This window comes from Leucoraja erinacea, chromosome 9 (genome assembly GCF_028641065.1).
Source record: "Leucoraja erinacea ecotype New England chromosome 9, Leri_hhj_1, whole genome shotgun sequence".
NCBI lineage: Eukaryota > Metazoa > Chordata > Chondrichthyes > Rajiformes > Rajidae > Leucoraja > Leucoraja erinaceus.
The window spans coordinates 64,783,686-64,799,110 of record NC_073385.1 but is presented as its reverse complement, the minus strand read 5'-3'; the positions used below and the strand labels follow the sequence as shown (position 1 = coordinate 64,799,110).

The 15,425-nt window shown below is 43.5% G+C and overlaps 1 protein-coding gene across 13 annotated transcripts in view; it reads right to left on the bottom strand.

Annotated features, from left to right (window-relative positions):
- The window catches only part of rbm25b (RNA binding motif protein 25b), a 65,191-nt gene that overhangs the window by 3,148 nt on the left and 46,618 nt on the right, over positions 1-15,425 (bottom strand). For all 13 annotated transcript variants that reach the window (XM_055641041.1, XM_055641040.1, XM_055641047.1 and 10 more), the window contains 6 exons: positions 15,305-15,378; positions 15,059-15,209; positions 12,969-13,287; positions 12,179-12,453; positions 8,612-8,710; positions 6,067-6,114 (listed from right to left, as the gene is read on the bottom strand). In XM_055641041.1, the coding sequence (XP_055497016.1) occupies positions 6,067-6,114; positions 8,612-8,710; positions 12,179-12,453; positions 12,969-13,287; positions 15,059-15,209; positions 15,305-15,378 (966 nt within the window). The remainder of the gene's footprint in view (positions 1-6,066; positions 6,115-8,611; positions 8,711-12,178; positions 12,454-12,968; positions 13,288-15,058; positions 15,210-15,304; positions 15,379-15,425) is intronic.

Genomic DNA, 15,425 nt, shown 5'->3' with positions numbered 1-15,425 from the left:
CCCCGAATCGGTAATTGGTATTTTTTTTTTACTGGGATTATCAGGCTGCATGATGAACCTCAGACTGTGAATGAGCTTTTCCTCACATTGCCACCCTGTGTACAGTACAATGCATAGAAGGATCCAAATGCACTATCTATGCACAAGTCACTGCCGCCCACTCATTCACTTCTTGTGTCATTACCATACATACCTGCCCAAAAGTACACCTCTGCCACTCATCCAGCCACTCCACAATACAGTTGGATTCATACACTCATTCTGCTGGGCCTTGAGTGACTTACATTTATGCATAGAATATATTGTTTAAAGGAAAAGCCTCTCATCCTGATAAAAGTGTACAGACCCTCCATCTAGCCAGGTGCAAGGCCCTTGTGGCAGAGTGCCAGGTACAAGGGGGATAGGATGGGGGGGGGGGGGGGGGGGAAGAGCAGGAGCGTACCACTGTGGGAAGTGACAGTCACTCTCTGTCCACATTCCACCTTAACGGCCGAGCCAACCACCCCACTGACTCAGCCACTGGAAGTCAGCCGACCCGCAGTAAAAATAGGACAATCAGCAAACGGTTGTGAACTGACAAAAGAGCTGCGAGCAATTTTTCAGCGGGGTCCACTGAGACGACAAACATTTGATTATCTGAGACTGTAGTACAGATTCCCTTTACCAAGCAATGACCTTGGATCAATGCTGCCAATAGACGTCACCACTTGTTTACGAGGATGTTGCCAGCACGTGAGCTATTGGGAGAGGTTGAGCAGGCCAGGAATGTATTCCTTGGAGCCCAAGAGGCTGAGGAGGGATCTAAAAGAGATGCATAAAATCATGAAGGGAATCAATGGGGTAAATGCAATCATTTACCCAGAGTAGGGGAATCAACAACCAGACAACACCAGTTTAAGGTGAGAGGGGAAAGATTTAAAAAATAACTCGAGGGGCAACTTTTTCCACACGGAGTGATCCTGCCAAGAGGCAGCTGAGGCAGGTACTATAAAAACATTTAAAAGACATTTGGGCAGGTACATGGGATAGGAAAGATTTAGAGGGATATGGGCCAAAGATGGGCTGGCGGGAATAGTTTAGACGGGGCATCTCGGTTGGCATGGACACTGGGCCGAATGGCCCGTTTCCATGGTATTTGACTCCATGACCTATCTTAAACATCCTAATCAATGCGCTCTGGAGGTGACATCACACTAAAGATGGGGGGGGGGGGGGGAAGATAACTTTTATTTATTTAAACCTCATTTTAGCTGCAATGTGTTTTTCACATTGTTTACTTACTGTTAGAATTAAAGATATGTTTTTGTCACAAAATCCTTGAATTTTACAATTAGTACACTATGTGCTAGTTTGAAAGAGTATTTTTATTCCTACATACGCAACTGTATGATACTTATGGTAACAAGCAGCATAAAAGAACATTTCCAGCGAAAAGGCATGCAGAAGTTTGCTCACTGGCCCACAGTAACAATTTGCAAAGAAATGGGGATGGTGAGGAGAAAGTTAGTGAGGTGATTCCACACATAGGACCAAGGTTGCTGAAGGTAGCTGATGACGACTGCTGAGGCAAGGGATGGCGATAGTGGGGAGATGCACCTTATGCCAATATTTGCTGGGAGACAAGGTGCAAAAAGTACAGAGGCCTAAAAATTCATAGCTGCACTCAGGAGATTTTTCTCCTTATTAGGCAGCAGGAACAAGCGATAACATGCTGACACAGCCAAACATAATGGCTTCAAGTAACATCATCTCAAGTAACCCTTGCTTTCCGTCTCTCTCCATCCCTCTTCCTTCCTAGTTCTCCGACCAGTCTGACTGCCCCCCCGGATTAAATTTTATTTCTGTATGTTTAGTTGTGCTTACATATTCCCTGAACTAAACCCCATTTGATGTCTCGTTTCCACACCTTACCCTTCCTTATCTCTGTCTCTCTCTCCTGACTCCCAGTATGAAAAAGGGTCTTGACCTGAAACGTCACCCATTCCTTCTCTCCAGGGATGCTGCCTGTCCCGCTGAGTTACTCCAGTATTTTGTGTCTATCTTCGGTGAAAGCCAGCATCTGCCGTTCCTTCCTACACAAACATCACGGTATTGGTTTGGAATTTCTTTTGGCTATGCTGCTTGTTAGCATTAGTGTTAGGGAGTGAACCCAGGCCAGCGGAAAAGGGGGTATTGGGGGAGAGGTTTGATGGTCGTGATCACAGAGCAAGCACGGCAATGAAAGAGGACAGAGAGAAAGTTGAGGGAGTGCAGCGTAGGTTTGCAAGGTTAATTCCCGGGATGGCGGGATTGTCATATGCTGAGAGAATGGAGCGGCTGGGCTTGTACACTCTGGAGTTTAGAAGGATGAGAGGGCATCTCATTGAAACCTATAAGATTGTTAAGGGTTTGGACACGCTAGAGGCAGGAAACATGTTCCTGATGTTGGGGGACTTCAGAACCTGGGGCCACAGTTTAAGAATAAGGAGTAAGCCATTTAGAATGGAGACGAGGACACACTTTTTCTCACAGATAGTGGTGAGTCTGTGGAATCCTCTGCCTCAGAGGGTGGTGGAGGCGGGATCTCTGGATGCTTTTAAGAGAGAGCAAGATAGGGCTCTTAAAAATAGCAGAGTCAGGGGATAAGGGGAGAAGGCAGGAACGGGGTACTGATTGGGGATGATCAGCCATGATCACATTGAATGGCGGTGCTGGTTCGAAGGGCCGAATGGCCTCCTCCTGCACCTATTGCCTAAAAGAGGAGGGAAGGTTCTAAATTGGATACAGGGGATTTATACTGACATTTTAGCAAAAGTGGACTGGGGAAAGATACACAAAGATAAATCAGAACGATGGGAGTGATTGAAGCCGAAGATTCAAGAGGTTTGACTTAAATGTGCTTTTACAAAGGTGTGGGATTGCCAAATCTGGAACACCCCTCAGAGTGATGAAGTCCACAGAACACAAGACAAAAGACAGAGTAAGTGTAGGAGTCATATTAAAATAGAAATTATAGTACAGAGAGAGGGGGGAGGATGAAAGAAATACTGGCAAACATATCAAAGAAAATCAAAAGATGTCTAATATAAAAATCATGAGGATCATCAAAGAAAACAGATTATGGACCATGAAGGCAACATGTGTGCAGGCAGAGGATGTGTGGATAAGTTTCACAATGAACACCATGCAGTAATGGGATAAATATCATAAAACAGTGATAGAAAACCCATAAAATAAGCCCACTATGTCCACATTAGCCAAAAACAATCCCATGGCACATTGGTCTGGAGCCCTGCAGGTGACTGCTTCAAGTACAGTTTAAAGACTTTCAGCCTCCATCACCCTTTCTGGCATTGAGTTCCAAACCACTCTGGGCTCAAAATAATTCCCTCACCTCTCAACTGGTTTCTGACCCCTTATACTAAGGCAAACAGGTATTTCTTATTTACTCTACCTAGTCCTGTGTTCATTTTATGCACCTCAATTAAGCTCTCCACCTTTTTTTTAATGTTTTCCCCCATGAATACAACTCTAGCTGCTATAAATGAAAGCAGAATGCTGGATATACTCAACAGACCAGGCAGCATCTGTGGAGAGAGAAGTTTAATGTTTTGGGCCAACAACTTTTTGTCAGAACAGGATAAGTTAGGAATATCCATATTTGAAGCTGCAAAGAACAGGGAGTGGTGGAGAGAAGAGAGAATGGCTGTGCAGGAAGGAACTGCAGATGCTGGTATTAACCGTGGACACAAAATGCTGGAGTAACTCAGCGGGACAGGCAGCATCTCTGGAGAGAAGGAATGGGTGACATTTCGGGTCGAGACCCTTCTTCATTCAGGTCTGGAGAGAAGGAATGGGTGACATTTCGGGTCGAGAAGGGTCTCGGCCAAAAACATCACCCATTCCTTCTCTACAGAGATGCTGCTCGTCCTGCAGAGTTACTCCAGCTCTTTGTGCTGCCTTCAGAGAGAATGACTGTGATGGGCTGGAGGCAGCAGCTTGTAAATTGGAGATGATCTACCTGGAGGTATGCACGAGATGTGCCAAACGAGAGGAGAGAAATTATAAACAACGCTGGAACTGTGAAACAGAATACAGAATACAGCATTTGCTGGATATCTGAAATAAAAGAATGCTAAAACCAGCGGGTCAGGTAGCATCTACATACAGAAACAAATTAATGAAAGTGGCATTACTGACTCTCCCTGTTCCCTATTGAACATGTCTGATTCTATTTTATGATGTGTATCCCATCCAATAAATAACACTAATTCATCTAAATAACATTGACATCAACATTTTGTAGCAAAGATGGTTAGTAAATATTAAGACACGCACGCCATTTTGCTTATACACCTTTGCTTTTCTAATCATACCCATTATAATCTTCATACGCTCTTGTTGTATTTAGCTTTTGGCTCCTGACACCAGGCACCTTTTTTAAAATCTCACTCTCCATGGACTCTGTTGTCTGGAGACTCTGGATTTGGCAACCCATCCCTTTTTCTACGCCAGAACAGGTTTTGTCCACATCCCACGAGTCTCCTTCTACCCTCCGTGATTCATCTTCACGTAGCTGTTTCCTGTGCACCTCACCTTAAAATTGGCCCAATTCCAATTTAGAACCAATTCCTATTTTATCTTTACCCAAATGAATTACGATCTCTACCACAAAAAAAGGCTCAGAGCTGTCAAATGCTAACCCAGTCATCCACAAGATCATTCCTGTAAACCTCCTCTGAACCCTCTCCAATGCCAGCATATATGGGGGTTAAAACTGTTCACAATACTCCAAATGCGGTCTGATCAGCACCTCGGCTTACATCCCTGCTTTTATATTCTACTCCTCTTGAAATGAATGCCATCAAAGTATTTGCCTTCCTCACTACCAATTCAAGCTGCAAATTAATCTTTTCGGAATCATGTACCACACTCCCAAGTCCCTATGCACCTCTGATTTTTGGATTCTCTCCCCATTCAGAAAATAGTCTACACCTTTAGTCCTACTACCAAAACACAGGGCCGCACTCGTTGCTACGCTGTATTCCTTCTTTGCCCACTCTCACAACCTGACCAAGTCCTTCCGCAGTCTCCCTGCCCCTCCACCTATCTTTGTATCATCCACAAATTTGGCCACAAAACCATACATTCCATCACCCAAATTATTAATATACAATGTGAAGAGTAACGGACCCAACACCGACCCCTGCAGAAAACCACTAGTCACCGGCAGCCAACCAGAAAAAAACAAACCTTTATTAAAAAGGCAGAGGATAAATGCCTTTCCTGGCCAAGGTATAAGCAGAGAGACTAAGAAACATGCACACTTCTGATCACAATGGCAATGATAAAGGGATGTAGGACATTTACGAGACTGTCGGCAATAGTAACAGTTTGTTGTTATCAAAGGAATCAATTCAGATCGTCTTTTGAATATTCAGAGACTAAAAATCTCATTGAGGTACAAAATTATCAGGGGCCCCGACTGAGCAAACAGGAAGAACCCATTTCCCTTGGCAGAGGGATCGAAAATCATATGAAAAATACATTAGTAATTGATAGCAGAATGGTGGGCGATGAGGAAAATATTTTTCAATAGTTGGTGGTGGGTGGGGTGTGAAATCATACTGCCCGAAAGAGGCAGAAACACGTGTTATATTTAGGCTGGTTCAAAAATGCTGGAGAGACTCAGTGGGTGAGGCAGCATCTATGGAGCGAAGGAAATAGGCAATGTTTCGGGTCGAGACCCTTCTTCAGACTTGAAGGTGGGTTCGGCATTGGTAAGGTGAGAATTGTTGAGGAGATGGCCTGTTGAATATTCTCACTGCAGACAGGTGGACGTGAAATTATGAACTAAGTTGTATTTTGTGACTTGGTGCTTGGCAGCTGGGGAAATCATATTTGAGAGAATTGACTGGACATGTCAGGGCAGGGAGACAAGTTAATAGGAGATACCCATTTACGGACTCAACAGGTCAAAAGATGTAAAACAACAGGCAGTGTGAAGAAAGTTCAACTACCAGATAACACACAAGCCGACGTGAGAGCACTAACAATCTATCTCAGACAAAATAGTAATCAACTTACCATGGCTACATCATCTAAAATGCTCTGTGGTGAACTGTGGGCCATCACCTGTGAAAGAAAAATTGTTCAACCACAAATTTTAACAACTGATTTATAGATATGATATTTAGTTATGACGGTTTTCTAAAACACCTTTAATGCTGTGGCTCCACTGAGTGCACAGCAGAAATCAATGCATAAGCGTAGAATGAATGGAGTAGACACTCAACTACGCCTCCCAACTTATGGCTTTCATTTAGTATATTAACACCAGTTGAACTAAATTTGAGTTCGAGCAGTACTGCTAACTTTGAGTTTAACAGACATTTTAAATTACGAGTAGTCTAAGTGTAAGTAATTAGGTGGGCAAAGGAGAACATCAAGCAGATGGACACCTTTTCTCAGTCCGCCTGAACCTACCTGATCTCCCAGTTGCTAAACACTTTAATTCTCCTTCCCATTCCCACAGATCTCTCTGTCCTAGGTCTCCTCCATGGTCAGAGTGAGGCTAAACATAAATTGGAGGAACAGCATCTCATATTTCACTTGGGCAGCTTACAGCCCAGTGGTATGAATGTTTGATCCAGTGGTATGAATGTTTGATTTCTCTAACTTCAAGTAACCCTGGCATTCCCTCTCTCTATCCCTCCCCCACCCAAGTCACACCACAGCTTCTCATTTTCACATAATAAACAGCTCACAATGGCGTGTTTCCTTTATCAGCGTTATTTTTTTTGCATATCTTTCATTCATTTAAAAAAAATCTCTCTACATCTTCTATATCTCTCGTTTCCCTTTCCCGTGACTTTCAGTCTGAAGAAGGGTCTGGGCCCGAAACGTCACCCATTCCTTCTCTCCAGAGATGCTGCCTGTCCTGCTGAGTTACTCCAGTTTTTTGTGTCTGTCTTTGGTTTAAACCAGCATCTGTAGTTCCTTCCTACACATCAAGTAGTTTAAGACTCCTTCCATTAAAAATGGCTACAGTTTGAATCCAACATGCAAGTCATGCCATTGAAATATCTCAGTTGAAAATAAAGTCCCACACCACCAACAATTGCCCTTTGGTCCAACTTGTCAATGCTAACCAATCCTGGCTAGTCCAATTTGGCCCACATCACTCTGAACCTTTGCCATTATTGTATCTGTCTTTCAAATATCCATGCACCTGCCTCAACTACTTCCTCTGGCAGTTCATTCCATATACTCAGCACCATCTTGTGCTGAAAACGTTGCCCCCCAGCTTTCTACTAAATCTTTCTCCTCTCACCTTAAACCCATGCCCTTGGTTTTTGATTATCCTACCATGGGCAAAAGATGGGCATTCACCCCATCTATTTATGATAGAATATAGAACAGTACAGCACAAGATGAGGCCCTTCAGCCCACAACTTCTGTGCCGATCATGATGCCAAGACCATAACGTGACCTGCCCGTGACCCATATTCCTCCATCCCCAGCGTATCTATATACCTATCCAAACATAGACAACTTTGGAGAGAAGGAATGGGTGACATTTTGGGTCAAGACTTCTTCTATCCAAAAATCTAACATATCTGTTTCAGCCAGCAGGCCTGACGGCACATTCCAGGCACTCACCACCCTCTGAGTAAAAGAAAACTTGCCCAGCGCACTTCCTTTAAACTTTGTCCCTCTCATCTTAAAGCTATGCCCTCTCGTATTTGAATTCTACATCCTGGGAAGATGATTCTGACTGCCTACTCTATCCATGCCTCTCATAATTCTATATAATTCCATCAGGTTCCCCCCTCCACCGTTCCAGAGACAACAATCCAATTCTGTCCAACATCTCCCTGTAGGTAATGCCCCATAATCCAGGCATCATTCTGATAAACCATCTCTGCATTCTTCCTGCAAAGGGGCGACCAGACCTGTACCCAATACTCCACATGCTGCCAAGCCAAAGTCCTGTATCTGCATCACAACTTCATAAAGCTGCACGATGTTATATTATTTTATAAAATTACCCCTCAGCCTCCTGCACTCCGGGGAATAAAGTCCAGGCCTCCAAAATTTCGGGCCCCTCCCGAGTCTTGCCAACATCAAGACTCAGCAAGTGTCTTTTCAGCTTAATCTTTCCTATAACAGGGTGAGCAAAATTGAACACAATACTCCAGTGCAGTCTCACCAACATCTTGTACAACTATAATGTGATGTTTCAATATCCATACTCAATACCCTGGCTGATAAACACCAGCATGCCATGAGCCTTCTTCACTATCCTATCTAGCTGCATCACTATTTCAAGGATGTCTTCTTATACTCCTAGATCCCTCTGGTCTCTACCTGCTTTCCTTGTACAGGATTGTACGGTTGGAGCTGCATACTAAATCTTGTTGCACTGACGTGCAATGACAATAAAATATATTATTATTATTATTATTATAATAAAGTCAAAGCTCTGTCAGATTCGACCCGTGAGTTCAAAAATTTAGAGTGCTTAGATACATGCTTGTTGTGGCAGAGGTGAATGTTTTTAACACAGGGGACTGCAGTTTACATAAACAAATTCATTAAAAAAAAAAATTTTTTTTTTAAGATAGATTACCTTAGAACAAACAAAGTCCACTAACGTTGCTTCTTCTTCCCCAATGTATTCTATTATTTTTTTATTGATCCATGGTCGAATGCGTCTGTCCATCAAGTTCTATAAAGTCAGAATGCACAACAAAAAAAGTTATTCAACTTCAGTTTGAAATATGCTAATCATATTTCAATATCATCAATATTAATACAATTGATTCATACAGCAGTATATGTATCTTGTAGTCATGAAGCCCAAGCTGTGAATCATGTTTAGTTTAGAGATAGAGCATGGAAAAAGGCCCTTTGGCTGCACCAACCAACAATCACCTGTACACCAGTTCCACTACACAGTAGGGATGATTTACCTAAGCCATCCTGCAAACTTGCATGTCTTTGGAATGTGGGAGGAAACCAGAGCACCACGACAAAACCCACACTACAGGAAGAACGTACAAACTCTGTTCAAATAATTCACTGGAATGTAATACGGTTTTCATTTGTTTTCTACTTGTGTTCAAGTATAAGCGCAGAGATATCTTGCTCAAATTAAACAGGGTTGTGGTGAGACTCATTCTGCAGTACTTACAGGTCTGGTCTCCCTACTTAAAGAGTAGAGCAGCACTGTGGCACAGATGGAAGAGCTGCTGCATCTCAGAGCAAGAGATCTGGGTTCAATCCTGACCTCAAGTGCTGTCTGTACTGAGTTTGTACATCTCCCTGTGACCACGTGGGTTTCCGGTGCTCTGGTTTCCTTCCAGATCACAAAGACGTGCGGGTTTGTAGGTTGGTTGGCCTGTGAATAGCTACTCGTGCGAGGGAATGGATGAAAAAGTGGAATAACATAGAAATAGGCTGATCGATGCATGGACTCATGGGGTAAAGTGGACTAAAGAATCTATTTCCATGCATTATCTTTCAATCAATATGCTTGCAATTTTAAAGAGCACAGCAAAGGATCACCAGGTTTATGCATGGGATAGAAGCATAGGGAATGTCCGAGGAGAAGGACAAACACACTCTCTAGAGTTTTTTCAAAAATGGGAGTTAATCTCACTGAAAATCTTTGGATTGATTGGTCTCCTGCTAAGATGTTCCTGCCTCTTTTTTCTCTAGTAAAACAGCTCATGAAGCTTTGAACATAAAAAGCTTGTTAACAGATCTAATTTCGCAGGAATTTTAGCTTGAAGAGACTGGTGTCATATACCAGTTAGCATATACTTCCAAGGTAGCACATACCTGTGCTGGCAGGAGCTGCAGATGCTGGTTGACACGAAGATAGACACAAAATGCTGGAGTAACTCAGTGGGACAGGCAGCATCTCTGGATAGAAGGAATGGGTGATGTTTCGGGTCTAGACCGTTCTTCACAGTCTGAGTTACTCCAGGATTTTGCGTCTATCTTCAGTACATAGGTGAAAACATACATACATTTTCTGAACCGTTGATGTTACTGGCAAGACAAACCTCAGGGCATGTCTAGTTACCAAGATGATAGTCAGTAATTTTCTTTGGAATAATTTACTTAGTTCGAGATTGAAAGCTCATGGGACCATACTGGCTTCCAGGAACTGCGTCACCAAGATGCCCTTTGGGTAGAACAAAGCCCATTACAGTTTTGAAAGGAAAACATCTATTCTGGTTGCCTGCAATGCCAGGGTGCCAGATCTCAGCTTGTATTCCCATTTTTTTGAAGAAAGGTCCAAATTTAAGGGCCTGTCCCACTTTCACGACCTAATTCACAACCTTTTTTTACTCGTGGACATTTTTCATCAAGCTAGAAAAAGGCACCGACCTACTTGATGCCACGAGTACCTACGACTAGCATCACGACCTGCTACCTCGCGATGACCATGCTGCGAGTACGAGTCAAGGGCAAACACGGCAGAGGTCGTGAATTAGGACATGAAAGTGGGACAGGCCCTTTACAAGCCAAATCACTTCCAAGGGGCAGTTCACAAGAAACAAGAGCTGGACACAATTCCTTCATGACTGCCCATAATAACCACTATGCTTCAATTCCATGCATGTGTCCACCTCAAGAATAAAATCTGGGTAGAAAATCATGGCTGGAACGCATAGAATTTTACAGAGGCAGCTCTTTAAAAGACCTCCACAAAATTGCAGTGTTTCAAGAAGGCAATACCGCCAATATTGCACCCATGTTATGCATAAATGTCCCCCACCAGTAGGTTACCAATATTACAGCAAAGAACCCACCTTCTCCCTCCACCAATACTGTATCAGAGTTAATGGCAACAGACCCGCCCCCACCAGTACTCCATCCATGTTATACAGTGAAAGACCCTTTCTGACCAGTACCATACCTCAGGGTTATACAATGACAGGCTCATTCCCATCAATACTGTACTCAGTGTTATACAGTGACAAGTTTGTCCCCACCAATACTGTACCCCACTGTTGTACAGTGACAGACCCATCCCCACCAGTACTGTCCTTAACTGTTATACAGTGCCAGACCCGTCCTCACCAATACTGTACGCCACTGTTGTACAGTTCCAGACCTGTCCCCACCAGTACTTTGCCCCGGGGGATGGAATGGACCCTGGCAATCCTGGGTCTGGCATGGGATGTATTGTGAGTACCTTGGGTCTGATGAGGTGTGGTGTTCCTGGATTGGGATGCGATGGGTATTTGCTGGATCTGCTGGGGTGGCAGCCAGAAATCTCAGACTTAACACGGGGCGAGTTTCCTGGAGCCATGCGAGATCAGGTGGGTCCTGGGAACTGTCAGTCTAGTATGGGTGTGTGTACTGGAAGCCCTGAGATTGGTTGGAGTGGTCCCCTGGACACTAAAACCCTGGCGTCCAGTCTGGGGCAATTGCCAGGAATACTTGGATGTTCTGGGATGGGGTGGGGCCCAGGCAAATGGTTGATGGCAAGTCACACCTGCAGCTGAAATCATCACAGTGCTCCTCATGCATCTCCCCAAACAGCCTTCACCCATTAAATAGTTGGGCCGTTCTGGCAATTCCTCCCAATTGCTGGGTACTCCAAGGTCAAGCCAGCTAGGGAAGCAAGTGGCTAGAGAGGATTGAAATGGTCCCTCAGAGGATGGCAAGTGGGAGCAGACCAAGGCTCTACTCAAAAAGCTGGTACATTGCGCACAGCTCCTGGCGGATTGGGATGTCATCGGGCGTTTCAGCACACTTAAGATATTTATTGATGAAGATAATTTATACCGTATTACTCTCTTGCATCAGAACAGGAAAGATGAAATTATGAATTATGAATGGAATAAAGATACTAAGACTAAAACAAAAGCTGGAGTAAGCCAACATCTCTGGGAAAAGGAATAGGTGACGTTTTGGTTCAAGACTCTGAGAGAGTCTGAAGAAGGGTCTCAACACAAACCTTCACCCATTACTTCTCTCCAGAGATGCTTTCTGACCTGCTGAGTTACTCCAGCGTTTTGTGTCTATCTTTGGGCTAAACCAGCAACTGCAGTTCCTTCTGACACAAAAAGCAATATACCGTTCACTTCTGTCCACAATTCCAGGATATTGGGAATAGAGATTTGTTGCAGTTATTCTTATTGGTGAAACGTTCACAAATACAAGTAGAGAACCGTACCGTGTCCACAATAGACCAGTCAAGAGGATAGGCAAAAAGTTCTGGTTTAGCTGTAGGAATTTTCTCAATCAAGTTTTTTATGTGTTTTCGTTTTTCTTCTGTATTTACATTTCCCTTGGAGGCACCCTTCTCATCTTCCGAATAATCCAAAGGGACGAGCTTCCGCTTCCGAGGAACTTCGTCACTATCTTCATCTTCAAACTTATTGAAAACGCTATCAACGGGAAGTTTCTTTCTTTTCACCGAAATTGGCTGACTCGGGCTATTGGAGCCACCTAAACAGAGAAAAGATAAATCAGGCCCAGTGATAAATCAGCATGACCACAAAATACAGAGAGCATGTAAAGGTGTATTCTAAATTACATGAACTGAATATAGCAGAGATCAACTTTATTCTGTTATCAGTATTAGGAATCATGGCAAAAAGCTTTCCTACAATGAAGTTAGTGTCGGATAAAGTCATAAAAGCAATGCAGGGCTCTTTTTCCTCTGTGACCCTCAGCTCACCCACACCTATATGTTTTAGTTCACCATTACACCCATTCTTGTTTTATCTATAAACATGCAAGCTATTTATAGTGCCAGCTCCCCACCAGTAACTGATCAGATTGCCAGTACTCATATTACAGAACATCTTGCTAGTCTGCAGACTGAGATTTTCATATTATTAGTCTGCATTATACTTGAATTGAGAAAATAAATCTGTTTAAATGCCGTGTGAATGAGAATACAAAAGCACATGGAGCCACAGAGCAGCGGCAGGTACATACTAAACTCTTTAATCCATTACCTAGTTTCAGGCTGAGCCCAATTTTAGGCCGCTGCTCCTCTTGCTGTTGATCAGGAGAGTTCTCGTGTGGAATGATAATGCCACAAGGAGACTCGTCTGCAGGAGTAGTCGGTGTAGCGTTGCCACTTGCCGATGAAACAGATGGGACAGAACTGATAGGGCGCAATGTGGGTTTAAGACAGGGTTTCTGCTCAGGCTCTTCTTCCTCTTCCATTCGGCGTTCCTCTTTCTCCGGTTTTTCTTCCTCCTCTTCTTCCTCCTCGGATTCTGGCTCTTGTTTGATCGGCGGCTGCCGCCGCCTCTCTGCCTCCTGTTCCATCTGTGGATAGCAAGTAAATAGCATTAGCTCCACTCTAAACAATGCCTAGTCCCCCAGGAAACAAACATTACCTTTGTTTCGAAGATAGACTGCAGTAACTCAGTGGGACAGGCAGCATCTCCAGAGAGAAGGAATGGGGGACGTTTCGGGTCAAGACCCTTCTTCAGACTGGTTAGGGATATGGGAAACAAGAGATATAGACGATGATGTGGAGAGACTAAGAATAATAAATAAAAGATATGCAAAAAAGTAACGATGGTAAAGGAAACAGGTTTGTTGATTGGAGGGTACAAAAGGAGAAGCTAGTGCGAGTTGGGGGGGGGGGGGGGGGGGGGGGGGGGGGAGAGAGAGAGAGGGAATGCCGGGGCTACCTGAAGTGAGAGAAATCAATATTCATACCACTGCCCAAGCTGCCCAAACGAAATATGAGATGCTGTTCCTCCAATTTGCGTTCTGACAATGGAGACCGAGGACAGAAAGGTCTGTGTAGGAATGGGAAGGAGAATGAAATTGTCCGGCAACCGGGAGATCAGGTAGGTTCAGGCGGGCTGAGTGAAGGTATTCTGTAAAATGATCGCTCAGTCTTCGTTTGGTCTCGCCGACGTATAAGTGTCCACATCTTGAACAACGGATACAGTAGATGAGGTTGAAAGAGGTGCAAGTGAACTTCTGCCTCACCTGAAAGGAATGTCGGAGTCCCTGGACAGAGTCGATGGAGGAGGTATAGGGACAGGTGTTGCATCTTCTGCGTTGCAGGGGAAAGTACCGGTGGAGGGGATGGTTTGGGTGGGAAGAGATGAGTTAACCAGGGAGTTGCGGTGGGAACGGTCTCTGTGGAAGGGGTGGAGACGGGAGTTGCCTCCACACATGATGCCTGACCTGCAGAGTATTTTCAACGCTGTTTTTATTTGAAGAGTTTTATTACTCTTATTACTACTAAGTCAGACAGCTAGACACCAACCAGAGATTTCCATGTCTGTGTGGCTGTTACTTATTGATGAAATAGCTAAGCCATAATGACCCAAATTCTGTCAAACACCCTGCAATGATGGTGTAAAACTAATCCTTGCCTATGGCAGCCTAGTACGGCAATTAGTATCACGTTCTATCCAGAGATGCTGCAACAATAAACAAATAATGGCTGGGCGTATGAATTATTTGCTTTTACGTGACAATGTTCTTACCAGATATTTGAGGGGACTGACCTTTTATTTTACTCGTTCAAGATTACCATGTGGGAAGAGAAAGTTTCCCCAGAGGTTGTTAATATTGCCTTCTCTTTCAAAACCAAGTAGTTTGTCATGGGATTCTGTGTTATATTGGCCATGACCCGACTTTGAATAAAAGATTGTATACTAACAAGTTCATGTATCTGCTGGAAATTCTTACGATAAATCAAATGATTATTGGTTGCATCTATCCACATGTGGGATGAATAGTGGTTGAGCTCCGCCATTCAAATGCATCTTTTTGAGGAAGCTTCAGATCAGTACATGGTAGATAAAGAGATTACTTTCTTTAGCTGTGCAATAACTGTTGCCCAGTTGATGTTAACACAGGAATGTAGTATTGATTTTTCTACTTAAAACTATTAGAAAATGAGTCTTCATCCATATTGTACCTTGTAAAATAAAACGCCTTTCATTATTTATTTAATTCAAATCATGTATTTGAACGCAGCTACAACTTTATTGTTTCACATAATTGAAATGTTTGTTGACAACATTCATAGCTCTTAATAAAAAGCGCAGCCTCAATAGCCATAATTTACCCTCTGAAGTTCTGCATCGGGATCAGGGTGCCCTTCAGCCAACAAACGCTGCCGAATCTCCTCGTGTTCCTCTTTCTCTCGCTTGCGATCTCTTTCATCCGCTTCCATTTCTTTTTCTCGATCCCTTAAGCGTTTCTGCAAAGCACTCCCTCTGCAATTAAGCCAGAAATTTGATTCACATATGTCAGCACAAGATGAGAAAATATAGGCTGGTGATACTGCAGAAGATCTGGAGACCAGGTTCACCTGTAATATTTTGGATCATCTCGATCATCATCATAATCTTCCAAAAACTCCTTCAGTCTTTTTGCCTCTTTTGTCTGTGGACAATAAAGGTGCATTGAAGTGGCAAATTATTTACAGTTGA